This window comes from Pelodiscus sinensis, chromosome 8, assembly GCF_052426305.1.
Source record: "Pelodiscus sinensis isolate ZL-2025 chromosome 8, ASM5242630v1, whole genome shotgun sequence".
Classification (NCBI taxonomy): Eukaryota; Metazoa; Chordata; order Testudines; family Trionychidae; genus Pelodiscus; species Pelodiscus sinensis.
Window position 1 is genome coordinate 74,085,308 of NC_143059.1, and position 27,667 is coordinate 74,112,974.

At 69.3% G+C, this 27,667-nt stretch overlaps 1 protein-coding gene across 1 annotated transcript in view; it reads right to left on the minus strand.

Moving 5' to 3' along the window:
- Positions 1-16,383, minus strand: part of SLIT1 (slit guidance ligand 1) — a 93,499-nt gene extending 77,116 nt beyond the window's left edge. The window contains 2 exon segments of the mRNA XM_089780286.1: positions 182-253; positions 16,118-16,383. Of these exon segments, the coding sequence (XP_089636412.1) occupies positions 182-253; positions 16,118-16,296 (251 nt within the window). The 5' untranslated portion in view covers positions 16,297-16,383.
- Between the last annotated feature and the right edge of the window lie 11,284 nt (positions 16,384-27,667).

Here is a 27,667-nt window from a genome sequence, read left to right on the forward strand (position 1 = left end):
GGAGCCCTCGCCCACCCCCCGCGGCCTCTGGCCCCTTCCCATCCTGCTCCCACGGCAGGGCCCTCCTGGGAGCCCAGCTCTGCTGAGGGCCTGCCGCCCCCCACCCAGCCGCCTGCCCCCGGCCCATGGGCTGCAGAATAGCAACCCCCCCCCCCCCCCCGTGGCAGGGGCAGGGACTCACAGGACACGCAGCTGCTTCAGCCCCGAGAAGTCGCTCCTGCCGATGCGGGTGATGTTGTTCCCATTCAGCTCCCTGCGGAGAGGAGGAGGGTCAGCGAGAGGGGCAGAGCCCAGAGACCCCCAGAGGCGGGAGGACGCCAGCCCCCTTCCCCGTGCGCTGGGGAACAGGACAAAGGGGCTGGACAGGGGCCGAAAGCCCAGAGCCCACGTCCCGGCTCCGCACCCGCCACCGCGGCCACTGCCCCGGAGGGAGGGCGTCTCCAAAGGGCCCCGAGCAGGGGGGGTTGCAGCCCCGCGTGGGTCTGGCGGGACGGCCCCTTATCCACCCCCGGCCAACGCTGGGCTCCGGCAGCAGGCTCCCTGGGGGCAAAGCAGTTTGGAATGGGATGCGGTGGCAAGGCGCATACACGGCCCCCCAGTTAGACACCGCGGGGTCCATACAGCAGGGCCCGCGCCCTCAGACCGGCACGGCGGGGTCCGTACGGCGGGGCCCGCGCCCCCAGACCGGCACGGCGGGGTCCATACGGCGGGGCCTGCGCCCCCAGACCGGCTCGGCGGGGTCCGTACGGCGGGGCCTGCGCCCTCAGACCGGCTCGGCGGGGTCCGTACGGCGGGGCCTGCGCCCCCAGACCGGCTCGGCGGGGTCCGTACGGCGGGGCCTGCGCCCCCAGACCGGCTCGGCGGGGTCCGTACGGCGGGGCCTGCGCCCTCAGACCGGCTCGGCGGGGTCCGTACGGCGGGGCCTGCGCCCTCAGACCGGCTCGGCGGGGTCCGTACGGCGGGGCCTGCGCCCCCAGACCGGCTCGGCGGGGTCCATACAGCAGGGCCTGCGCCCCCAGACCGGCTCGGCGGGGTCCGTACGGCGGGGCCCGCGCCCCCAGACCGGCTCGGCGGGGTCCATACAGCAGGGCCCGCGCCCCCAGACCGGCTCGGCGGGGTCCGTACGGCGGGGCCTGCGCCCCCAGACCGGCTCGGCGGGGTCCGTACGGCGGGGCCCGCGCCCCCAGACCGGCTCGGCGGGGTCCGTACGGCGGGGCCTGCGCCCCCAGACCGGCTCGGCGGGGTCCGTACGGCGGGGCCCGCGCCCCCAGACTGGCTCGGCGGGGTCCGTACGGCGGGGCCCGCGCCCCCAGACCGGCTCGGCGGGGTCCGTACGGCGGGGCCCGCGCCCCCAGACCGGCTCGGCGGGGTCCATACAGCAGGGCCCGCGCCCCCAGACCGGCTCGGCGGGGTCCATACAGCAGGGCCCGCGCCCCCAGACCGGCTCGGCGGGGTCCATACAGCAGGGCCCGCGCCCCCAGACCGGCACGGCGGGGTCCATACAGCAGGGCCCGCGCCCCCAGACCGGCACGGCGGGGTCCATACAGCAGGGCCCGCGCCCCCAGACCGGCTCGGCGGGGTCCATACGGCGGGGCCTGCGCCCCCAGACCGGCTCGGCGGGGTCCGTACGGCGGGGCCCGCGCCCCCAGACCTGCACGGGGGGTCCGTACGGCGGGGCCCGCGCCCCCAGACCGGCTCGGCGGGGTCCGTACGGCGGGGCCTGCGCCCCCAGACCGGCTCGGCGGGGTCCGTACGGCGGGGCCCGCGCCCCCAGACCGGCTCGGCGGGGTCCGTACGGCGGGGCCCGCGCCCCCAGACCGGCTCGGCGGGGTCCGTACGGCGGGGCCTGCGCCCCCAGACCGGCTCGGCGGGGTCCGTACGGCGGGGCCCGCGCCCCCAGACCGGCTCGGCGGGGTCCGTACGGCGGGGCCTGCGCCCTCAGACCGGCTCGGCGGGGTCCGTACGGCGGGGCCCGCGCCCCCAGACCGGCTCGGCGGGGTCCGTACAGCGGGGCCCGCGCCCCCAGACCGGCTCGGCGGGGTCCATACGGCGGGGCCCGCGCCCCCAGACCGGCACGGCGGGGTCCGTACGGCGGGGCCCGCGCCCCCAGACCGGCACGGCGGGGTCCGTACGGCGGGGCCCGCGCCCCCAGACCGGCTCGGCGGGGTCCGTACGGCGGGGCCTGCGCCCCCAGACCGGCACGGCGGGGTCCGTACGGCGGGGCCCGCGCCCCCAGACCGGCTCGGCGGGGTCCGTACGGCGGGGCCCGCGCCCCCAGACCGGCACGGCGGGGTCCGTACGGCGGGGCCTGCGCCCCCAGACCGGCACGGCGGGGTCCGTACGGCGGGGCCCGCGCCCTCAGACCGGCTCGGCGGGGTCCGTACGGCGGGGCCCGCGCCCCCAGACCGGCACGGCGGGGTCCGTACGGCGGGGCCCGCGCCCTCAGACCGGCTCGGCGGGGTCCGTACGGCGGGGCCCGCGCCCCCAGACCGGCTCGGCGGGGTCCGTACGGCGGGGCCCGCGCCCCCAGACCGGCTCGGCGGGGTCCGTACGGCGGGGCCCGCGCCCCCAGACCGGCTCGGCGGGGTCCGTACGGCGGGGCCCGCGCCCCCAGACCGGCTCGGCGGGGTCCGTACGGCGGGGCCCGCGCCCCCAGACCGGCTCGGCGGGGTCCGTACGGCGGGGCCCGCGCCCCCAGACCGGCTCGGCGGGGTCCGTACCCGGGTCCCCAGCGCTGGGCTGTGAGATTCCCAGTGACTCCCCCACCTGTGTATGGCCCAGACACCCCGGCCCAGCCTGGGCAGGGAACAAGGCTCTTCCCGGGGGAGAGACAAAGGGAGGGAGGCGGAGACGGACACCAGGTTTCGGAGGAGGGGGTAGTGGTGGCTGGGAACCATGAAGGGAACAGCCTAAGCTGAGGGCCTATGGGGGGCGATGGACCCCTAACCCCAGGGGGCTGAGGCTGCCTGGCCCTGACTCCAGTACCCACGTCCCGTCTGTGCTGGGCTGTACCCGGAGGAGCAATAACCCCCCCGTTCTACTGGCTGGCGGAGTCTGTTCTTACTGCTACTGGGGTGCAGGACCAGGGGGACCCCGACGCGCCATCACACCCATCCCCCCCTGCTCCCAGCCACCATGGAGCCTGCACAGCACACACCCCGCTCGAGACGGCCCTGCCTCCCCTAAGGCAGCCGCCCCGCAGCCTGGCCAGAGCCCCCCTTCCCTGGAGCCCTCCCAACGCTCGCCCGCCCCAACCTGTGGGGCTCCACCCCCCGGGGAGTCCAGGAGAGACCCCGGCGGAGAGGCACTACCCTGGGCAGAGACGCTGCCTCCTACCCTCAGCGGGAACCAAAGAGGCAGGAAACATGGACAGAAAGGGAGCCTGAAATTAGAAGTAAATGTAAATACTGTCATCAGCCGCTGGAGTGTGTGTTTGCATGTGTGTGTGGTTGCACATGCGTAAGTGTGTTTGTGTACATGTGTTTGCATGTAGTTGTGCATGCATGTGCGTATTTGTGTGCATGTTTGTACCCATGAACATGTGTTAGCATGTGTTTGCTTGCACACATATGCATGTGTTTGTGTGTGTTTGCATGCCTGCTTGTCTGCACACATGTGCATGCATGTGTTTGTGCACATGTGCATTTGAGTGCATGTGTTTGCCTGCGTGTGTGCGTTTGTGTGCATGCTTCAGTGTTTGCGTGTGTGTGCATGTTTGTGTGCATGCATGTGCGTGTTTGTGTGCATGCTTCAGTGTTTGCGTGTGTGTGCGTGTTTGTGTGCATGCATGTGCGTGTGTTTGCATGCATGCGTGTGTGTGTGTTTGCGTACCTGCGTGCGCACATGAACACCTTCGTTATTTTCAAACAAGCACTTGGTTTCCTGCCTGGCTGCTCCTCACCCTGGGGAGAAGCTCCCTGTGGACATGGGCAACGCCACCCTCAGTGCCCCCCTCCAAGCCCCTCCCCAAAACCCGCCCAGATCCGTCCCTGCCCCTCCGTCTGACACGTGCTCTGCCAGCTCTTTGGGGCAGGGACTTGGCTCTGCATCTGCCCGGCCAGCGGCCCAGCGGGGCCCTGCAAAGACTGAACACCCCCTGCAGGATGGACACGGAACTGCTCCCCCGGACACCAGCATCCCTCTACTGCCGACGGGGATTCTCTCCCAGGTCCCGGGCGTTTGGAGCAGGCTGGCGGCTGGGTCGGTGAGGAGCGCAGCGGGTGCGCAGTAGAACGCGCTGCCAAGGCCGGGCGTGCGGCACGGGGAAGCACCACAACCCCATTCTGCACAGGCGTCCCGTCACGGCCGGAGTCGCCTCGCACCCGGGTCCGCTGCGGCGAGGCCGAGAGCCCTGCGCCCTCCGGGGGGACCACGCGGCCGCTCACGGGAGACAAAGAGAAGCAAACCAGGCACAGCTCAGACTTCCCGGGACACTCTGACACCCCGGACACCAGCCAGCGGCTTCGCTCTCTCGTGCCCCGACGCGGGGACAGCGGCCTCCGCCCCCAGCCCCCAGCCCCGGCTCCGGCTCCGGCAAGACAAACACGACATCGGCCTTAAACTAATATTTTTCCAGCCGGGAACGCCGCGGGGAAAGAGCGTTGCCATGGCGACAGATAGACAGCATCTGGGGCGGCCGGGAGCAGCGGGCTGGGAATTGCAGATTTGCTCCGTGCGGAGGAGACGCCGAGGGAATCCAGCCGAGGCCGCCGGCTTGCGGAGCTCTGGGGCAGCGGGCCGTGGCCACCTGCAGAGAGCGCCCCCGTGCTGCTGGGACGCACTGCCCCCCTCGGTACCCCCGGCGACAGCGTGCCGAGCGCCGCCGCAGCAAAAGCGCCCAGCGAGTACCGTCCCCCGCGGCCTCCCCTGCCTCCTTCGCGCCCGGGGCTGTCCCAGCCAGCGAGCGACACGGCGCGCGGGCTGCTGCGGTCAGGTTGGCCAGCTCGCCTGGGCACGAAACGGGCAGAGCGGCCGCTGTCAGCAGGGAGCCCCCCTCCGGCAGGTCTGACCCTGGGGGGGCCCAGGGCAGCTTCAAAGCCTGCGGTAACGCCCCAGAGACTGTCTGATTGCCTCCGCCAGCGCCATGGGCCGCCCCCACCGTGAACGCTGCGCAGGCCTGGCCGCCTCCCCAGACACACACCTTGGCTTTGGGACGGGGGCAGAAAAAGGCAACAAACATGCGGAGGGGGGTGGCAGGGCTGCACCTGGAGGGAAACCACTCACGGGGAGCTGTGACGGGGGCTATAAAATCATGCCTGGGGTGCAAAAGGCAGGTACAGAAATGCCCTTTACTCCTTAGAACACAAGAATGAGGGTCCCCAAATGAAATGAATGGGCAGCAGATTTAGAATGAACACCAGGCAGTTTTTCTCACACAGTCAACCTGTGGAACTCCTCGCCAGAGGATGGTGTGAAGACCAAGGTTCAAAAAAGAGCTGGCTAAGTTCCTGGAGGACAGGTCCCTTAGCAGGGATGCACCCCCCTGCTCTGGGTGTCTCTAGCCTGTGATGGTCAGAGGCTGGGAATGCTGGATGGCTCCCTGCTCTGGTCACTCCCTCTGGGGCACCTGGTACTGGTGCTGGGAGGTGATGTGCCCGGGGACGGCCGTGGCTGGGCTCTGGGGCCGGGGTCAGAGGGAAGAAGAGGAAGCGCTTGGCGAGAAGGGAGCCGCCAGAGCGGAAGGGGCAGACAGCGGCCTTGCCGCGAGAGTGCAGGGGACGGCCGGGGGGGCGCAGGCTGTAAATACCCACAAGGCGCTTTAACCCAGCAGGGAGAGCTACGGCAAGACAAGGCCCAGGGCTGAGAGCTCCGCAGTAGCAAGGTGGCGCCATGCGGGTCATAGTCCCCCCGGAACAGCTGGCCCCGGGCGAGTCTCATGTCGGCCGGGGCAGGATGAGCCAGGCTCCGCTCTAACTCAGCCCAGCAGCTCCCTGGCCAGTGCCCAAGAGGGGCGCTCGAGACGCTCCCTAGGGGCCGCGCTCAGCCTGTGCCGTGCCCCCACGGACGTGTCCGGCCCCCGAGCCCACAGCCGAACCGAGAGAAGAGACGCAGGAACCCGGCCAGAGCGGCTCAGCAAGGTTGGCATGCCGGCACTGGGATGGGTGCTCCGACCATGGCACCGACCAGCATCTCGCACGCTCGGCTGCGGCGCGGTTGGCATGCCGGCACCGGGATGGGCGCTCCGACCATGGCACCGACCAGCATCTCGCACGCTCGGCTGCGGCGCGGTTGGCATGCCGGCACCGGGATGGGCGCTCCGACCGTGGCAACGACCAGCATCTCGCGCGCTCGGCTGCGGCGTGGTTGGCATGCCGGCACCAGGAGGGGCGCTCAGACCATGGCACCAACCGGCATCTCGCACGCTCGGCTGCGGCGTGGTTGGCATGCCGGCACCAGGACGGGGCGCTCAGACCATGGCACCAACCGGCATCTCGCGCGCTCGGCTGCGGCACGGTTGGCATGCTGGCACCGGGATGGGCGCTCCGACCGTGGCAACGACCAGCATCTCGCGCGCTCGGCTGCGGCGCGGTTGGCATGCCGGCACCAGGACAGGGCGCTCAGACCGTGGCACCGACCAGCATCTCGCACGCTCGGCTGCGGCGCGGTTGGCATGCCGGCACCGGGACTGGGCGCTCAGACCGTGGCACCAACCGGCATCTCGCACGCTCGGCTGCGGCGCGGTTGGCATGCCGGCACCGGGAGGGGCGCTCAGACCGTGGCACCGACCGGCATCTCGCACGCTCGGCTGCGGCACGGTTGGCATGCCGGCACCGGGATGGGCGCTCCGACCGTGGCAACGACCAGCATCTCGCACGCTCGGCTGCGGCGCAGTTGGCATGCCGGCACCAGGACTGGGCGCTCAGACCATGGCACCGACCGGCATCTCGCACGCTCGGCTGCGGCGCGGTTGGCATGCCGGCACCAGGAGGGGCGCTCAGACCATGGCACCAACCGGCATCTCGCACGCTCGGCTGCGGCGTGGTTGGCATGCCGGCACCAGGACGGGGCGCTCAGACCATGGCACCAACCGGCATCTCGCGCGCTCGGCTGCGGCACGGTTGGCATGCTGGCACCGGGATGGGCGCTCCGACCGTGGCAACGACCAGCATCTCGCGCGCTCGGCTGCGGCGCGGTTGGCATGCCGGCACCAGGACAGGGCGCTCAGACCGTGGCACCGACCAGCATCTCGCACGCTCGGCTGCGGCGCGGTTGGCATGCCGGCACCGGGACTGGGCGCTCAGACCGTGGCACCAACCGGCATCTCGCACGCTCGGCTGCGGCGCGGTTGGCATGCCGGCACCGGGAGGGGCGCTCAGACCGTGGCACCGACCGGCATCTCGCACGCTCGGCTGCGGCGCGGTTGGCATGCCGGCACCGGGATGGGCGCTCCGACCGTGGCAACGACCAGCATCTCGCACGCTCGGCTGCGGCGCAGTTGGCATGCCGGCACCAGGACTGGGCGCTCAGACCATGGCACCGACCGGCATCTCGCACGCTCGGCTGCGGCGCGGTTGGCATGCCGGCACCGGGAGGGGCGCTCAGACCGTGGCACCGACCGGCATCTCGCATGCTCGGCTGCGGCGCGGTTGGCATGCCGGCACCAGGACAGGGCGCTCAGACCGTGGCACCGACCGGCATCTCGCATGCTTGGCTGCGGCGCAGTTGGCATGCCGGCACCGGGACAGGGCGCTCAGACCATGGCACCGACCGGCATCTCGCACGCTCGGCTGCGGCGCGGTTGGCATGCCGGCACCAGGACGGGGCGCTCAGACCGTGGCACCGACCGGCATCTCGCACGCTCGGCTGCGGCACGGTTGGCATGCCGGCACCAGGAGGGGCGCTCAGACCGTGGCACCGACCGGCATCTCGCACGCTCGGCTGCGGCACGGTTGGCATGCTGGCACCAGGAGGGGCGCTCAGACCGTGGCACCGACCGGCATCTCGCACGCTCGGCTGCGGCACGGTTGGCATGCCGGCACCAGGAGGGGCGCTCAGACCATGGCACCGACCGGCATCTCGCACGCTCGGCTGCGGCACGGTTGGCATGCCGGCACCAGGACAGGGCGCTCAGACCGTGGCACCGACCGGAATCTCGCACGCTCGGCTGCGGCGCGGTTGGCATGCCGGCACCAGGACAGGGCGCTCAGACCGTGGCACCGACCGGCATCTCGCACGCTCGGCTGCGGCACGGTTGGCATGCCGGCACCAGGAGGGGCGCTCAGACCGTGGCACCGACCGGCATCTCGCACGCTCGGCTGCGGCACGGTTGGCATGCCGGCACCAGGAGGGGCGCTCAGACCGTGGCACCGACCGGCATCTCGCATGCTCGGCTGCGGCGCGGTTGGCATGCCGGCACCAGGACAGGGCGCTCAGACCGTGGCACCGACCGGCATCTCGCACGCTCGGCTGCGGCGCGGTTGGCATGCCGGCACCAGGACGGGGCGCTCAGACCGTGGCACCGACCGGAATCTCGCATGCTCGGCTGCGGCGCGGTTGGCATGCCGGCACCAGGACAGGGCGCTCAGACCGTGGCACCGACCGGCATCTCGCACGCTCGGCTGCGGCGCGGTTGGCATGCCGGCACCAGGACGGGGCGCTCAGACCGTGGCACCGACCGGCATCTCGCACGCTCGGCTGCGGCACGGTTGGCATGCCGGCACCAGGAGGGGCGCTCAGACCGTGGCACCGACCGGAATCTCGCACGCTCGGCTGCGGCACGGTTGGCATGCCGGCACCAGGAGGGGCGCTCAGACCGTGGCACCGACCGGCATCTCGCACGCTCGGTTGCGGCACGGTTGGCATGCCGGCACCAGGACGGGGCGCTCAGACCGTGGCACCGACCGGCATCTCGCACGCTCGGCTGCGGCACGGTTGGCATGCCGGCACCAGGAGGGGCGCTCAGACCGTGGCACCGACCGGCATCTCGCACGCTCGGCTGCGGCACGGTTGGCATGCCGGCACCAGGAGGGGCGCTCAGACCGTGGCACCGACCGGCATCTCGCACGCTCGGCTGCGGCACGGTTGGCATGCCGGCACCAGGACGGGGCGCTCAGACCGTGGCACCGACCGGCATCTCGCACGCTCGGCTGCGGCACGGTTGGCATGCCGGCACCAGGAGGGGCGCTCAGACCGTGGCACCGACCGGCATCTCGCACGCTCGGCTGCGGCACGGTTGGCATGCCGGCACCAGGAGGGGCGCTCAGACCGTGGCACCGACCGGCATCTCGCACGCTCGGCTGCGGCACGGTTGGCATGCCGGCACCGGGAGGGGCGCTCAGACCATGGCACCGACCGGCATCTCGCACGCTCGGCTGCGGCGTGGCTCAGGCGCTGCAGGGCAGGGGAACCGGCAGAACTCAGGACTGCGCCAGGGAAAAGACGAGGCCCCGCCCACGCCCCCCTCTCGGCTCCGCTGCCTACCCGAGGGTGGCTCCAGCATCAGATCCGAGAGCCAAGAGCAGAACAAAGGGTTCAATGGGCCATGAAATGGCCCGGGAAGCAGGCTGCCCAGACAGGCAATTACCGGGGGCAGGCGAGGGGCCGTGCCGCGGGCTGACGGATGGCAGGGACAGGTCAGCGGGGCTCGAGGGAGGGTGGAGTCGTCCGGCCCTAGCTCGTTCCCCGCTAATTACCCCGTTTCCATTGGCGACGTGGAGGAGGCGGCAAATGGCGGTCGCCTCCAACGGGACGGTGCCGGGCACGGGGCCGCGTGCTGACGGGGAAGCCCCCCCACACCGTGGGGCCAGCCCTGCCTCAACTTCCCCTGCGAGGGGCTTTGGGGGGGCCATTCCCAGACACCGACAGGGCCCAGGGACGCTGCCAGAGACGCAGCAGGCAGGGGGAGGGGTGAGGCGCCCCGGCCGGCTCTGCCTTTCTGCGCCCCGACCCCATGCGCCAGCCACTGCCGGGCCCTGCCGAGCGCTGCCAGTGCCCCAGGCCAGGGCGGCACACGCAGGCACAGGGCTGGCTCCTGGCTTCGCTGGGCCCCGAGGGCCGGACCACGCGCAGGGCTCCAGAGACCCCCCAGCCTGAGCATCTGATGGGGGGGCCGGCACGGAGCTCGCACTGTCCCAGTGTGACGCAGTGGGGGGCTGTGTGCTCTGTGCCCGGTGTCCCCGCCGGCTGTGTCGTGCGCTGGGTGGGTCCCACTGACTCACTCCACCAGTGGATTGGCCCAGACACCTCGGCCCAGCCCGGGCAGGTAACAACCCTGCTCCCAGAGAGACAGAGGGAGGGAGGCAGGGACTGGCCCCAGGCTGGGCGCAGGGCCGGGGAGCTGGGTCAGTATCGGGGCTAGGGGAGTGAGGATGCTCTGGACCAAGGAAGGGGGTGACGCCCCCCCCCCCAGGAGGACTCAGGCTCTGCCCTGGCCCCTGTCAGCATGGACCCTGCGCTGCGCCGTGTCGGAGACGCAGTAAAACCTCCTCTCCCGGCCGGCGGAGAATCCCCTCTGGCTGCGGACGGGGGGCAGGGCCGGGGCGCCCCGATGCGCCGTCACACCCAGCTTGCCCACCCACCCCCAAGAGAGCCGGGGAGAGCAGGAGACCCGCACGCAGAGCAGTCCGTGGGGACAGGCCTGTCCTGCTGGTAATGCAGCTCCGGGTAACGCCACATGCCCCAGCCCTCCGGGATCAGGTCCCCTTGGGCCAGGCTGCCCCAAGGAGTTGGCAGCCTCCAGCGCTGTGCCAAGCCAGGCAGGCTGCAGGGACCAGTGGGCGCAGCTCCTCGGTGCTGGGTCGGCTTCGCTCACTGCCCAGGCTGCAAGCGCGCGTGGGGGAGGGGAGAAGAGTCGAACCCAGCCCTGCCCGCCCCCCAACCCCCGCCCAAAGGCGGAGCAGCAAAGGGCGGCTCGGTCGTTAGCGCGTCCCTGCACTGCGCAGTGTAACCGTCGCTGCTACGAGGAACACTACAGCCAGAGAAACCCCTGAAAGAGCTCCCCTGAGTGCGGCTGACGTGCTGGGCGCTGGCAGGGCGGCTGTGCTCACACCCGGGCAGTCACAGGCGGCTGGCTGCTGACGCGCTGGGCGCCGGCAGGGCGGCTGTGCTCACACCCGGGCAGTCACAGGCGGCTGGCTGCTGACGCGCGGGGCGCCGGCAGGGCGGCTGTGCTCACACCCGGGCAGTCACAGGCGGCTGGCTGCTGACGCGCGGGGCGCCGGCAGGGCGGCTGTGCTCACACCCGGGCAGTCACAGGCGGCTGGCTGCTGACGCGCTGGGCGCCGGCAGGGCGGCTGTGCTCACACCCGGGCAGTCACAGGCGGCTGGCTGCTGACGCGCTGGGGGCCGGCAGGGCGGCTGTGCTCACACCCGGGCAGTCACAGGCGGCTGGCTGCTGACGCGCGGGGCGCCGGCAGGGCGGCTGTGCTCACACCCGGGCAGTCACAGGCGGCTGGCTGCCCTTCCTGAGAAGCTCCCCTGACCTAATTAGGCTCAGTGCTAGCAAGCGAATGGTCTGGGGAAAGGCTGCCTTGAGGGGCGCCGTTCTGGCAGGGGACTCTCCGTGGGCCTGTGGGGCGCACCTGGACAGCTCTGCTGGGCCCAGCTTGGCCTGGATCCTGTCCTCCCCAGTGGGCAGCGCCGGGGAGTCCAGGGGGAGCGAAGAGGGAACCCTGGAGCGATCCACGCGGCACCACGCCCAGCTTCGGGCAGCCCGGGCCTAGGCATGCGAGTCCCTGCCCATCTCGGCTAGCAGCCATGGGCGCCCCTGCCCCCCCGAGCCCTGTCACGCTTGTGGCTTTCACACCCGCCCGGGCCGGGAGCTCCCTGGGCTGGCAGTGCCCTGCGTGCAGCAGCCCGGACGTGGCTTTGCTTTCAGCCGGCTGCCTGGGACTGCGGCTAGGTGCCCCCCGGCTCTTGTGCAGCAGGAAGGGGCGAGTCCCACGTCCCGCCTCGCGCTCTGCGCACCCACCAAGATTTTATAGTCCTGTCACAGCCCCCGTACTTGTCTCTTTTCCATACGAACGTCAGAGCAGCCAGGCTGGGTCAGACCAAAGGCCCAGCCAGCCCAGGGCCCTGTCGGCCCACAGTGGCCAAGGCCAGGTGCCCCAGAGGGACAGGACGGAACAGGGAACCATCCAGTGATCCCTCCCCTGTCGCCCATTCCCAGCCCCTGACAAACAGAGGCCAGGGACACCCTCCTTGCCCAGCTTGGCTAACAGCCCTTGATGAATCCTCCATGAATTTATCTAGCTCTTTTTTGAATCCCATTAAAGTCCTGGTTTCCACATCATCCTCTGGCGAGGAGTTCCACAGGTTGACTGTGCACTGAGTGAAGAAAAACTTCCTTTTGTTTATTTTAAACCTGCTGCCTGTTCATTGCATTGGGTGACCCCTAGTTCTTGTGTTACGGGAACAAGTAAATCACTTTTCCTTATTCACGTTCCCAATACCTGTCATGATCTCATAGACCTCAGTCATATCCCCTCAGTCGCCTCTTTTCTAAACCAAAGTCCCCGTCTCTTTAATCTCTTCACATGGACCCGCTCCAAACCCCTCAGCATTTGTGTTGCCCTTTGCTGAACCTTTTCCGATGCCAAGAGATGAGGCGCCCACGTCTGTGCGCAGCGTTCAGGGTGTGGGCGTCCCTGGGTTCTATAGAGGCAATAAGATCCTCTCTGTCTTATTCTCTAGCCGACTCCCAGCCCTCGGGTTGCTTTCTGACAGCCCTGCACACAGAGCGGGTGGCTTCAGAGAAGGCTCCCAGCGACTCCGAGATCTCTCTGGAGTGTACCAGCTCAATTAGCCCCCCCCGCGGAACAGTCCCAGCCTTTTCCAGCCGTCCTCCGGCGGGAGCTGTTCCACCCGGCTCGTCCCTTCTCCTCCCCTTCGCTCGGTGCCCCCCGTTGCAACGTGGCTTTGTGCGAAACGGGGCGGCAGCGCCACACGCCGTGGCCAGGGCTCGGGGCCCACGGCTGGTGGCATTAGGGGACTTTCTCTTTCCCGGGCTGGGAGCATGGGGGTCACTTTTCCCCCGGCGCCGCACTTGGAGCAGCTGTTCTCGGAGAACCGTCCCCGCTGATTCCGAGCTCTCCTGAAGTGGGCGCCGCTGACGTGCACCCTCGCGCCTAGTGCGCGTCGCTGGGACGGTGCTTCCCGCCGTGCAGCACTTTGCATTGATCGACATTAAATTCCATCTGCCATTTTGTCGCCCAGTCACTCCGCTTTGGGAGGTTTCTTTGTAGCTCTTCCCAGCCTGCTCCGGGCTTAACAATCCGCAGTAATTTTGTATTGTCTGCAAACTGCCCCTCGCTGGTGGCCTTTGCCAGATCGCTGATGAGCACGTTGAACAGCACAGGGGCTGGACAGACCCCTGGCCCCGGCGAGCTACCCCTCCCCATTCTGAAAAGGGACCCTTTCCCCCGCCTCCGGGTCCTGTCTATAACCAGTCCCTGACCCTGAGCGGAGCTTCCTTCCAGCCCCATGGCAGCTCTCTTGCAGACCAGCCTTTGGCGGGGGGCTTGGCACAGGCTTTCTGGAACCCTCAGGCCAGCAGACCCCTTGGCCATGTGCTTGCTGAGCCCTCTGGGAATTCTCGCAGGTGGGGGAGGCCGGACTTCCTTCCCCGACAGTCCCCGCTGGGTCTGGCCATCCTGCCCCTTACTCCGGTCTCACCCCTTGGCCTGGCACTGACGTTACGCTCGCTGACCCCCGGGCAGCCGGGGCAGCTCTCTGCAGCCATCCACAGCCTGCGCCAGTCGGCCCACGGCCCGGGCCCTCCCTTGGCTCCAGCTGCAGAGCTGAGCCCCCCTGCACCACAGCTTGTGATGCACGACAGTCTCCTCCCTCCAGTGCCTTGGGACGGCTCCTTCTGACAGCCCCTCCTGCCCACCCGCACACCGAGCCCCCGGGGATCTGGCTCTGCACCTGAGCTTGGGAGCTTCCAGGCAGACAGGAAGTTACTTGGGCAGTGCAAATCCCAGCAGGCAGCCATGGGGCTGTGCCCCCAGAAAGAGCCCCGAGCCCACAGTAACGGCGTTCCTGCCAAAACGTGAATAACCCCGACATTACGGTCCAGGGTTATCGCTCCGCTCAGAGGCATGCAGTAGCGCCCGGCTCCCAGGGCTGCCCCTTCACTCCAGCCCAGCCTGGCAGCAGCAGCACAGCCCCACCGGCTAGACCTGCAGCGTGGATCCTGCTCCACGGGCCAGCCCGCGCCCAGCCTGCACCCGGAGACCCGGACCAGCAGTGGAGAAAACGAATGGAAGCAGCCGGGTCCCCCTGCACTGCCCGCTGGGTCCGCCGCTCGGGGCCACGCAGCAGCCCAGACACCCCTATGCCGGAGCCTGGGGCACCCGTTTACAAACCCTCCTGCAGGGCCACTGGTGCCTGCGGGGGAGAGGCGCGGGGACGGCGGGGCAGAGCGGGGGGGCATTTAGCCACTACCATTGTGGGGGAACGGGGGGCGTGCACCTCGCCAGGGCTACCGGAGCCACCTGTGACCTGCCACACTAGCCTGGCCCCCAGCCGCGCCCCTGGCTCCCCGGGGCAGAGATTCCCCCAAACCTCTCTGGATGGAACAGACTGGGCCGGGGGGGGGGGTCCCGGGTAGCAGTGGGGGGCTGGGGCAGTACCGGGGAGCACTGGGATCCTGCCCCGCCCCCCACACACACTGGGGCTCAGGGCCGGGTCAGGCCGGACCAGACCTCACTGGGAAGAGCCCCCAGCGCCAGGCCAGGCTGAGTGGGGGCAGCTGGCGCGGGGGGGGGGCTGGCAGAGCCCCGACCCCAAGGACCCGCTCCACCCCTGCACCCCCCAGAGACCTGCCGGGACACTCGGGGAGCACAAAGGGCCGGGCCGGCTCCCCTGTCCCGGCCACGCTGAGAGCCCCCAGCGGCTGGGGGGGGGCGGGGCCGGGGTCTCTCCCTGGCCCAGGGGCGGGGCCGGCAGGGGGCAGGAGCAGCCGGACCTGGGGGGGGCGGAGCCCCGGGAACGTGCGGGGGGCGCGTGGGACGGAGCCGGGGACCCCGGCGCGCTCCGCAGACAGTGGGGGGGGGGCGCGGCTGGAGAGCGCGGGGACCCCGCCCGGTCCCACCTGCAGCCCCGCGCGGAGACAGACGCAGCCCCCCCCCGGCTCCGCAACAAAGACAATTGGCGGCGGCTCCGGATCCGTCTGGCTCCCCGCCCCTTTGTGCGCCCCGCACGGACCGGCCCTCGGCAAAGCCCCCGCACTCGGGGGGGGTCACGGCGCTCCCCGCACTCGGGGGAGGGGTCACAGGGCTCCCCGCACTCGGGGGAGGGAGGGACACGGGGCGCCCCGCACTCGGGGGGGGGGTCACAGGGCTCCCCGCACTCGGGGGGGGGGGTCACGAGGCGCCCCGCACTCGGGGGAGGGGGGTCCCGGCGCTCCCCGCACTCGGGGGAGGGGGGGACACGGGGCTCCCCGCACTCGGGGGGGGGGTCACAGGGCTCCCCGCACTCGGGGGGGGGGGTCACGAGGCGCCCCGCACTCGGGGGAGGGGGGTCCCGGCGCTCCCCGCACTCGGGGGAGGGGGGGACACGGGGCGCCCCGCACTCGGGGGAGGGGGGTCCCGGCGCGCCCCGCACTCGGGGGAGGGGGGTCCCGGCGCGCCCCGCACTCGGGGGAGGGGGGTCCCGGCGCGCCCCGCACTCGGGGGAGGGGGGTCACGGGGCGCCCCGCACTCGGGGGAGGGGGGTCCCGGCGCGCCCCGCACTCGGGGGAGGGGGGTCCCGGCGCGCCCCGCACTCGGGGGAGGGGGGTCCCGGCGCGCCCCGCACTCGGAGGAAGGGGGGTCCCGGCGCGCCCCGCACTCGGGGGAGGGGGGTCCCGGCGCGCCCCGCACTCGGAGGAAGGGGGGTCACGGGGCGCCCCGCACTCGGGGGAGGGGGGTCCCGGCGCGCCCCGCACTCGGGGGAGGGGGGTCCCGGCGCGCCCCGCACTCGGAGGAAGGGGGGTCACGGGGCGCCCCGCACTCGGGGGAGGGGGGTCCCGGCGCGCCCCGCACTCGGAGGAAGGGGGGTCACGGGGCGCCCCGCACTCGGGGGAGGGGGGTCACGGGGCGCCCCGCACTCGGGGGAGGGGGGTCCCGGCGCGCCCCGCACTCGGGGGAGGGGGGGTCCCGGCGGTCCCCACGCGCGGGGCGGGGCGGGCCGTACTCACAGGCGCTCGGTGCCGCGGGGGATGTTCTTGGGGACGCCGCGGAGGCCGGCGCCGTGACAGTCCACGGTGGTGCCGCTGCAGGTGCAGAGCGCGGGGCAGGCGGCGGCCCGCAGCCCGCTCACTGCCGCCCAGGCCAGCAGCCAGGCGCCGGCTCGCAGCCACCTGCCCTGCGGGGCCATGCCGGGCCGGCTCCGCTCCTGCGCCCTCCCCCGCCAGCAGCCCGGCTGCGTCTGAGCGCGGCTCGGAGCGAGGGGAGCGCGCCCCCCGCCCGCCCATCAATCGCCGCCGCGGCGCCCGGACGGCTCCTCCCCCGGCCCGCCCCGCCCCGCGCCCCGGGGATGGGCGCACCCACAATGCAGGGCCCCCCCGCCACGCACCGGGCAGCGGGGCGGCTGGGGCGGAGGGGAGGGGCGGGCCTGCCCCCCTGCTGCCCCAGGGGTTCCCGGTCTGTGCAGGGCACCCGCCGCTGCCAGGGCCTGGCCCAAGGTCAGCTCTGCCACCAGCCACCCAGACGTGGCCTGGCCCCTCCAGCCTTGCGCCCCCAGGAGCCATGGGGCCTGAGCCGGGCAGCGCCCCGCTGCAGAGGGCTCTGGGCTGCAACATGGGCCTCCCTCGGCAGGAGCATGTGGCTCCTTCTGGCCTTAGTGCGAGTCCCTGCCCTGTGCCCCTTTGCCCAGACGCTGCGGGTAGCTCCGGGTCCGCCCAGCCGGGTGCCTGGTTCCAGGTCTGCCCAGCCCAGCACCCAGCTCCAGGTCCGCCCAGCCCAGTTCCCGGTTCCGGGTCCGCCCAGCCCAGTGCCTGGTTCCAGGTCTGCCCAGCCCAGCACCCAGCTCCAGGTCCGCCCAGCCCGGTTCCTGGTTCTGGGTCCGCCCAGCCCGGTTCCCGGGTCCGCCCAGCCCGGTGCCTGGTTCCAGGTCTGCCCAGCCCAGCACCCAGCTCCAGGTCCGCCCAGCCCGGTTCCTGGTTCTGGGTCCGCCCAGCCCGGTTCCCGGGTCCGCCCAGCCCGGTGCCTGGTTCCAGGTCCGCCCAGCCCGGTGCCTGGTTCCAGGTCCGCCCAGCCCGGTGCCTGGTTCCAGGTCCGCCCAGCCCAGCACCCAGCTCCAGGTCCGCCCAGCCCAGTTCCCGGTTCCGGGTCCGCCCAGCCCGGTGCCTGGTTCCAGGTCCAGCTGAGCTCCGGTTCTGCTCAGCCCGGCGCCCGGCTCGGGTTCGCCCAGCCAAGCTCCAAGTCCACCCAGTTCCCAATTCCGGGTCCACTCAGCCCTGTTCCCGGTTCCGCCCAGCCGAGCTCTGGGTCCGCCCAGCCTGGCGGCCAGCTCCAGGTCCAGCTGAGCTCCGGTTCTGCCCAGCCCAGCGCCCAGCTCCAGGTCCGCCCGGCTCTGGGTGCATGGAAACGAAAGCCAAGTTGCTCCACTGAAAAGCAAATGGAGGCTCCTGGGACCAGTGACCAAGCAAGGCCGAGTCACTTCACAAGCCAGGGGCTGGGCTCTAGCAGGGAGACGTGTCCAGCCTGCCTGGGACAAAAGAAGGGAGCTGGCCCCAGGCCCTGAGCTCGGCCCCTGAAGCCCTTACCTGCCCTCACCTGGCGTCTGAGCAGGGCCCGGTCGCTCCCCATCGCTCCGCAAGGCGGGGCAGGCCTGGGATCCCTGCTGGGCAGAGGGGCGTGAGACACACGCTCATCAGAGCGGCCAAGGTCCCTCCAGCCCCGGTCCTGTCTGCCCACAGCCCGGGAGCGAATGAGCAGAAGCGGGAATCCCCCGTGGCCCAGTCCCAGCGTGTGGCGGGCAGAGGCCAGGGACAGCCCGAGCAGGGGGCTGCATCCGGGCCCATCCCGGCTACTAGGCACGGAGGGACCTACCCTCCCGGGACTCATCCGGCTCGTCTCTGTCACGGCCTCCCCACCCTGCCCTCGCTGGCGGTGCCCTGTGTGCAGCAGCCCGGCCGTGGCTTGGCTGGGTGCCCCCCGGCTCTGCACCTGCTTTCTCCACAGCGGCCCTGACGGAGCAGCCTCTGCCGTACCCGCTTTTCCAAGCTGCCAGTCCCAGGCGGATTCCCCCCCCCGACGGCAGCCCTGCCCCCCCTCGCATGGTGCTGCCTTTTCCCCAAAGCCAAGGTCTCCGTCTGGGGGGCGGCCAGGCCCACGCAGCGTCCACGGTGGGGGCGCCCGGGGGCTGCGACAGAGGAGTCAGGCTGCCCGACTCCGTCCCTCTCTCAGTCCCACGTTCCGCTGCTGGGCTGCCCTCAGCTCCCACCGGCCTGGCGTCCAGACCTTCTGCAGTGAAGAGCGGGGGGCTGCTGGCATGGGGGCGCCAGCCTGTCCTTTCCCAGCAGGGCCGGAGCCGGCCCTTGTTGCCGTGACAACGGAGAGGCTCCCACTACCCCCGGAGCTGGGACCGTGGGGGCGTTTGCAGCACTCGGCTCCGTGCGTCTCGCCCCGGAGCCCCCTGGAAGAGACGAGGCCGGTGCCCCCCTGGGCTCCATGCGCGCGGCCGGGCGGCCGTGGCTGCAGAGGGAGGCTCCGGGAGGCGTGGGGGCGGATTGCAGGGCCCGCAGCGGGGTGCACAGACCTGCCCTGTGCACCAGCCTCCTGGACACGCCCATTTGTCACACCCACGGCTGCAGGCTGCCTGCCCCCACCCGCTGGTGTCTTACCCCAGGCAGGCCGCTCTCCGCTGGCTCCCTGGGGCCAGTGGGTGGCTCCGGGCTGCTGTTGAACCCCCAGGGCTGGGCAGGCTGCGGAGCACCAGCTAGCGTTTAGGGGTGGTGCCGGGCCAGCCCCGTGTCCAGGGCTGCCCCCCTCGTACCAGACGTCTGCGCCAGCGCCAGGGAGGGCAGCCGGGACACACGCTTGGCCCACCCCGAGCAGCCTCCCCCCCGCCTGGTTCACAGGCTCCTCATCCGTCTGCGTCTCTCGCTGGCGTCCCCCTGGGCAGGGAGCCGAGTCCCAGCCGTGTGAGCAGGGGGGGTCTTGTTGCTACACAGAAGCCCTGACCTTCAGGAAGGAGAACGTCTTCCCCAGCCTCCGGGAGCCGCTCCCTCATGGGCACGGCGCCAGGCCAACAGGGCCCTGCGGGAGGAGGAAACGGGCCCGTGGGAGCCCCATGGACTCCCCTTCTCTCTGCTGCAGGTAACCTCAGAGCCGCTGGCCTAGGGACAGCCTGCCCCTGCCAGCGCTGGGCCAGACAGAGGGGCTGCTCGTCAGCAGGCCTGCCCTGCCCCCCAGCCATTGGGGGCTCCCTGGCCACGCTAGCCCGGCAGCGGGACTTAGGGAGCAGGACACAGAGCGTGAGCTGGGCCAGGGCCACTCAGCTGGAAGCACCCTGCTGGTCGGGGGACGAATGGGCCCCTGGCCAGCGTGAGAGCAAGACGTGGCCTTGGTGCAGACGCCGGCATGCCAGGAACTCAGGAAAGCAATGGGGTTGAAGAACATCAGGGCAAGAAGGGTCCAGGGACTGGGCTGGGCCTCAAGTGTGTGTGTGGGGGAGTGGGGGTCAGTTCCCAGCTCTGCCACAGACACCCAGATGTCCTCGGGCAAGTCACTTATCCTCTGGGCCACAACACCGAAGTCACTAGCCTCCCCCGCCCTGCCAGAAAATACCGGGCCTGCGTCAGCACCCAGAGGCTCTGGGGATAGAACCAACGAAGTACCTACATTGTCGGCTGCTGCCATCGCCGCTGGCCCTGCGGAGGGCAGGTGTTCTGCTGCAAAAGCCCCCCCGGCCTGCCAGCCTCACACGCTGCAGCAAGGCCAGGGACCCTGGAGCCCCCTCGCCTCTCAAGCCATTGCTGGGGGGCAGGCTGCAGGCACAGCCCCACCGTGGCCGAGTTCGGTGCTTCGCTCTCAGGGGGACACACCACAGGTGCTGCCCAGGCAGTGCCCCGGACCCTGCAACACCCCTCCACCCCATGAGCTGCCTTTGTGACAGCCGGGCCCTTCCAGCCTGGCTCACGGCATCACTCCCCGCGCCTGAGGGCTCACCCCACAGACAGCGCCGGCGGCCGGCCCGCCCGTCTCGCTACGGGGGAGCGCAGGCAAAGGGGACGCGGGGGGGAGGGGAAGAGACACAGGGAGCAACACAAGCTGGTGCAGTGACCCTACAACCCTGACACCAACCCAACCCGCATTGCCTCTGTCTAGGGCGCAGCAGCACGGGCAGGGCTGGGGCCGGCCGGCACCCTTGTGTTCCCAGCCGAGGCCGGGGGGGAGAGCCGCGGGCGCTGGGAGGGAAGGGGGCGGGGCGTGTCACTTGAACATATTGGGGCCTCTAGGCCCAAGCGGTTTCCCTACAGCACAGGGCTGATCCCTCAGGAGCCATCGGTGCCCCGAGTCAGCCAAGCCGTCTCCCAGAGCACAGGCACAGCAGCTGCGGAATAAATGTATGTGCACCAAGGCCGGTGTGACTGTGCACCACCAGTGCAAACACAAACCCAACTGTGGGCGCTCTGCCAAGCAGTGGGGAGGCCCCGGAATCTCTCCTGAGCAGCCACACAGGCGCCCGGCGTCACAGCGCCCCGGGGAGCCCCCGACCCTGCACCCTACCCGCAGCCAGAGGGGACTCAGGCGGCAGGGGAACAGAAGGTTCATTGGTTCCCAGGGACACAGGGCAGCGCGGGAGCGATGGTACCACAGGAGCCAGGGCAGGGGCCTTATTCCTCGGGGGGGGGGGATCACGGGCTCTGAACCCCCCTTTCCTGCTCCCAGCCTGCTCTCCTCATCCTACCCAGACTAACCCACCCCCATGGCCACTGCTCGCTCACCCCTCGCAGCTCCACCTCCTCCATTGTCCTTCCAGGCCCAAGGTGCTCTGTGCTGTCCCCTGGGCCTCAGGAGGTGAGAGACGGCCGGTACCTCCCCAGTGGGTCCCCCCCGCCCCCTCCCATGCAGCCCAGCCGTGAGTCGGCCTTGCACTGTCGCCAGTTTCACAATTTCCAGATTGTTGACCAGTCTAGGCACCTGCAGGCGGATTCTCTGCAGGGTGCGCTGAAGGCTAATACTCAGCTGGTCTCCCTCCGAGACCTCAAAGCCCTTTGTTATCCCTGAATTATACAGCTTGAGGGCTCGTCTACACTGCTACTTCACTGCGCTGTAACTTTCTCATTCAGGGGTGTGAAAAAACACCCCTCCCTTCCCCCGAGTGCAGCAAGTTACAGCACCGAAAGCACTAGTGTCAACAGGCGCCCGGCGCTGTCAGCTACTCCCCTGGTGTTTTAGGTGGTTTAACTAACGCACTCCCAGCACCGGTGCTGTGACCGCACTCGTGTCAAGGTGTTGCCGCAACAGCGCTTTAAACTTACAACTGCAAAGAAAAGATAAGGCACAGCGAGATGTATGGTGTGCAGCAAAGCAGCTGTTGGAGAAGTCAGCGCCAGAGGTGGGAACAGGTCCCACAGCTCTGGACTCCCAGCATTAGCCATTTCGATGGTTTTTCCTCTCCTGCGTGTTCACTGGCTCCTGTGAGTGTCTCGCCACAGCCGTTAGAACTCTCAGTGACTGGCCAGACCGGGTCAGACCAAAGATCCATCCAGCCCAGCATCCTGTCTGCCCAGGGAATCCTCACGTGAGCCCTCCCGTCACCCATTTACAGACAAGCCACCCCGCCGGGTGGCTGTGGCATCAGGCAGCGCGAGGCTCCGGCCGGGCTGAGGGCTGCAGCAGAGAGGCCTTTGCCGGTCACACACAGGCTGGGTTACGGGGGGTCCGCGCCCGGCCCAGCCCCACACGGCCAGCGCTGCTCAGCCACCATAAAGCCCGGAGACCCGGGGGAACCAGCCAAGGCCACGGACGTGGGCACAGCCTGCCTGGACCAGAGGCAAAAGCCCTGCAGGAGGACCCAGGAAGCTGCCCGCTCTCCCCGCCTGGAGCAGCAGGACCGTCTGGGGGAGACCCACAAGGCTGTGCCTGCCGGGCCGGCGCTGCCCCTGGAGCCCACCGATCCTTGGGCCCGGGCTGAGCGCTGCAGCCGCTGCGCCCCTGCTTGCCCTTTGCGTCCCCGTTTTATTCACCCCCCCGCCTGCAGGGACTGCGGCCTGGGCCCAGGGCCGACCAAGCTGCTGCACCTGTCCCTTGCATCACCCGCCTGCCCCGGGCCTGGCCCTCCCTCTGGGGCTGGGCACAGCTCACTGGGCTCGAGCTCCCCCTTGTGGCTCCGCAGCAGAAAGGCCCTCGCTGGAGCGGGCCGTGGAGCTGTGTGGTCCAGCCGAGGGATTTTACATGCTGGCCTGGAGCCCTGATGGAGGCTGGGCAGGGACGGGGGGTAGATGTCGTAAGGCAGGTTTGGCAGAGCGCGTGGGCGCTGACACACGCACACACACGTACGTGCACACGGCCAGTCGCGCACCCTGGGCCTCGGGCAGTGGAGGAAGCCCACGGCCTGGGCGTCTGGGAGGAGGAGGCCGAGGGAAGGTTTGACACAAACGATTTGCACTAAAATTAGCAGCACACGGTTCCTGCTGAGAGGCACCAGGCCCTGGCCGGGCGCAGCACCGGGACCAGCCTCCATCTGGTGTCGTCCCAGGGATTAGTCCCGCAATTAACCCCCCACCCGACAGGTCTTCTCCAAGCGGGATGGGGACCGACGGCCTCGGAGACTGGCCCGCAGACGAACTGCCGGCGGCACCCAGGCGTGCCGGAACCCCATGGGAACACAGCCCATCTCCAGACACAGCTCAGCAGCTCCTGCCCACGAGCAAGGGGATGAGCGCAAACGGCCCCGTGAATAACTGCTCCGCCAGAATTACGGCTTGTTCCGGGCAAGCACGAATCCAGAGAGCGAATGCAGCCAGCACTCGGGAGAAACAGCCGCTGTGCGACAGCTCCCAGCAACACGACATGACCATAGAAGAGATTAAATGAAAAGCCCACGATCAGGATGCAGTGACTTGTCCCCAAGGCAATTTAAGTAATTGATTCAAATGAGCTCATGGTTTCAGAAAACTAACGTGACAATCTGTGTGCGGAAAGTCTAGACAAAACATACGAGGAAGTAAATGAGAAACCCTGGGGAGGGGGGTTCCCCCAGTCCAACCCCGGGCTCGGTCTCTAAACTGAATTGACAAAATGACTCTTGGAGAAACTGTGGCTCTCTCACTATTTTTATTAAAACTTCTCCTAGGTGCATAAAACTGTTGTCACCTCGAACCCAAACTTGTGGGGTTAACACTGCGAAGGGCATTCGATTTCCAGCACAAACAAAGCTCACCCACGGCTTGAATACTGGGTGCAGACGTGGGCGCCTCATCTCAAACAAGATCTCTTGGCATCGGAAAAGGTTCAGAAAAGGGCAACAAAAGTGACGAGGGGTTTGGAACGGGTCATATGAAGAGATTAAACAGACTTGGACTTTTCAGCTTAGAGGAAACTAAGAGGGGATAGGCTAGAGGGTTATAAAGTGATGACTGGTGTGGAAAAAGTGAATAAGGAAAAGTGATTTACTTGTTCCCACAATATAAGAACTAGGGGTCACCAAATGAAATTTACAGGCAGCAGGTTTTAAACAAGCAAAAGGAAGGTTTCTTCACTCAGCGCACAGTCAACCTGTGGAACTCCTCGCCAGAGGATGTGGTGAAGGCTAGAACTTTAACAGAGTTCGAAAAAGAGCTGGATAGATTCACGGAGGTTAGGCCCATCAGTGGCTGGTGTCCTTAGCCTGTGTGTGTCAGACTGGGAATGGGCGACAGGGGAGGGATCGCTGTTCTGTTCCCTCCCTCGGGGCACCTGGCACTGGCCACTGGGGGCAGACAGGACGCTGGGCTGGCTGGACCTTGGCTCTGCACCAGTCTGGCCGCTCTGAGGTTCTTATGCCGGCCATGCACGTTCTGCCTGTGGCATCGGAGAGCGCGATGGGCGAATCCTGGGCTGGCCTGTGCTGGTGCTCGGCCCTGCGCTCTGCGGAAGAGCCCTTGCGCGGTGCGGAGGTTCCTGTGCGGTGCTGGAGGGGAAGCGCTGACTCCAGGCGAGTCCCACTCCTCAGCCGCAGGCGGAAGGTTGCTCCAGATGTTGCACGTGGCTGCCTGAGGCCCCTCCCCGAGCGGTGGGGTCACCTCTGGGCCTAGGCTTGGAGCACATGCCTCCCCGCTCAAAGCCCTGGGACCCAGGCACACCCCAGGCCAGGAAAAGTGGACTTGGGGCAGGGGGCTCCAAAGAACCTCACTGGCACACGAGCGAATTGCTCAGTGCTCTCCGGTGGCTGTCACTGGGGATTAGGAGCTGAGCAGGGGGTGGCAGGCTGGAGGCTAGACACGCCCTCGAAGGGGCCATGCCAGGAGGCTTGCCAGCTGGCCTGCCGGGTATCACCTGGGGGGAAGTTTTCCAAGGATCAGGCCCAGGATCAGCCCCGGGAATGCAGACGAGCAAGCATGCCACGAAGAACGTGAAATGCTGCTAAGGGTCAGGAAATGAGAGAAACAGGCGCCAGCCATGTCAGCAATCCGCCACGAGACCACGAAAGCTCCCGCTGAACCCTCTGAACCAGCCACCCGGATTAAAAGCGGTGGGCGCTTCCGGAGACCATCGGAACGAATGCACCATCCGCGGGGAGCCGCTTCGCGCAGACCTGCAGACCCGCCACGGGGCCGAGCAGGGCGTCCCTCCCGGAGGGGCTGCTCTCAGGGGTGGCAGAACGAGGAGCAATGGGCTCAAGTGGCGGGGGGGGAGATCAGGACAAGGCGGGTGGGAAGCGCTGGGCTGGGTTCCCTGGGGAGGGGGTGGACTCTCCATCCTGGGAGGCACCTAAGTCCTGGCTGGGGCGATTGAGTGGGGCTGAGGTCTCTTCCAGCCCTATGGGCCTATGACTCAGCATCTCCTTCCCTGCCCCCAGCCCGCGGGGTCAGCGCTGAGACCCCCGCCCAGGCCCCGTTGCTTGACCTGCCCGGCTGAGAGCTGCCCCCATAGCGCATAAGCCCGCCCCAACCCCGCTGCACGGCCGGTGATCCACGGACGCCAGGGACGGGCCACTGGGGGCAGCGCTAGCGGGCGCGTGACGAGGCGCCAGGCTGACAACGCACACACGTATAAACCACCACCACGAAAGCCAGGCCACAAGGCCCAGGCTCCTTTGGCAGCAGCCGGCACGGGGCACAGCCCAGGTGTGCTCTGCACCTACTGCAGCCTGTGCCCGCAGGTGGCTTCCCATGGGCTCTGCAGTGACGCCATGAGCCCCCTCTGCCCCAGAGCGCCACAGGAAGGAGGGTGCGGCCAGGGGTCTGAGTAAGGGGGCCTGGGGCAGTGGTGCCAGAAACCCTCAGCCTAGGGCTCCCCTGCTACCAGCCAGGCCGGGAACTAGGAGACAGGCCACACCCTGGGCAAGGGCGGGGGCACTGCCCGGGCACCTGAGAAGAGCTGGCGGCGGTGGGGAGGCCCGCGTGCCCCTGCTGGGCAGAGGGGAACGGGCCTGTCCTGTCCCAGGGCAGTGCCAGGCTCCAGCGAAGGGCTGCCCCAGAACCACGCTGGCCGTCCAGTGGGTCTCCGCCCCAGGGGGTGGCCCAACGGGTGAGGTGGCAGGAGGCTTGTGCTCTCCCAGGGACACCGCTCAGGGCAGGAGCACCCTGACTTCCCTCCGCGCAGGCCCTAGCGCCCCATTGGGCTTCCCAGCCCCACTGCTGCCCTCGTGCTCTGGGGCCCGGTGGCTCTGCCTCGCGCCCGACGCTGCTTCCCTCAGCCTGGCGGCACACGAGCAGTCTGCCCACCGGCCCCAGGCTACGCCCCTGCGGGTGCCTGGCGGGGTCAGTCTGCCCCATGGACCCGGCCCTGAACACACGACCGGGCCCAGCCCCCTCCGACTGAGCCGCTAGCGGCACGGGACAGGCCCGGGCCAGCCTCCAGCAGGCGGTGGCAAGGGCGGGGCTGGGCCAGGCCACAGGGCAACGCCAGCAGGCCCAGGCGAGGGAGGCAGGGAGAAGCTGCCGGAACAGGACCCTCTGGACCGGTGGAGCTGAGCCAGGCCGGTTGATCCCAAAGGGTTACCTGGCCGTGCAGACTGGCAGGAGCCCCAAGGCCATGAGTTGTTGCCAGGTGGGGGTGGGGGGAGGCCTTGCAGCCCCGGCCATGAAGCAGCCGATGGAGACAGGCTGAGCGCTGGAGTCCGCAAGGAGCATCCCCTTGGCTAGGTGGGGGCGGGTCTGGGCCCCGGCAGACTTCACCCTGCCCTGTCCCTGGAACCCGACCAGCCCCCTCGCTAACGGCAGCCGGGGGCATTGGGAGCCGCGCAGAGAGCAAGGCTGATGTGGCTGGGAAGGCAGAGACAAGCTCCCCAGCCAGAGCAGGAGGCAAAGTGTGAGGACCCGGCCCCTGCGTCTGGCTCCAGCAGCGGGGAGAGGCTGTTCCATGCCGCCGGCCACGCAGACGGGCCGTGTGGGGCACTGGAGGGGGAGCCCCCTTTCCCCACCGCTGCCTGGGAACTGGAGCCGCTTTGACCCACGGAAGCCGGGGGGAGGCTGGGTTTGGGGGGGGGGAGGCCATTTTAGATGCACACAAATGCAGTAGCTCCAATCGACTCCCTTGGCGGCATTCAGGGAGTCTGGCAGCATCAGGAAGAGACGCCTACTCCGTCCCTGCCCACTGAGCCACGCCGCTTCTCTGGCCTGGTGCCAAGGGGGCAGAGTACGGGCAGCGCAGCCTAGTGGGAAACGAGACCCACAGCCACACTCCAGCCTCAGGGCCAGGCCGTAACCCCTGCTGCCAGACCCCCCCCCCCGGCCAGCCAGCAGTCGCCTCTCTCCCGGGGCAACGCAGCCAGTGGGCTCCGGGCTCTTAGCCTCTTCCTGCCGAAGCTCCAAGCGGTGGCCAGGGCAAAGCAGAGCTCGGGGGCAGAGCAGGGCTCGCACACGGATGTCATCAGTCCCGGCGAGTCCCCGCAGCTCGGCCCTGCTGGCTCCTGGAGATTAGGAGACATTTCTAATTGGATTTCACTGATTATTTGCTCCTCCCAGGAGGGCTGAGAAGTGTTTAGCCGGCTCCCCTACTGATTAAATCTTGGCTTCTCAGTGGCCAGCCTGCGTGCTCAGACAGACATGTGGCCAGGGTATCAGCTTTGAGCTCCCCAGCCTAAGGAGCCAGGCAGCTGGCAGTGACCAGCTGTGACGGGGGCTCAGTCCGGGTCTAGGTGATTTAATCTCTGGGGGCAGCTCTCCGATTGCTCCAGCACGCCCCAGGCCCTGCCAGCCTGCACGGCGGCTCATGCTGGCTCCAATGCACAGCGGCCGCCCAGGCAAACCTACCTCCACAGCAGCACCTGGAAAGCTGCCGCTCCAAGCGTCCTGGCCCCGCCCTCACGCCCCACCTCTGCCTGGCTGCCCCGTTAGCCCCAGGCAAGCTGCCTGCCCTGCGCTCCCGCCCCCCGCGGCGTACTCCAGAGACCGGAGCCGGGGAAGCAGGCCGTGACAAGCGCGGTGCTGCGGATTCCAAAGCAGGTGCCTCGCAGGTTGGCCAGTCCGCGGGGCTGGGGGAGGAAGCACAGGGGATGAGGCCTGTCCTTCGGGGAGTGGCTTCGCTGGGTGCTCCCTGTGGGCCACCCCACGCCCCAGAGCGCGGCAGGGACTGCAGCAAGGCGGCGCCAG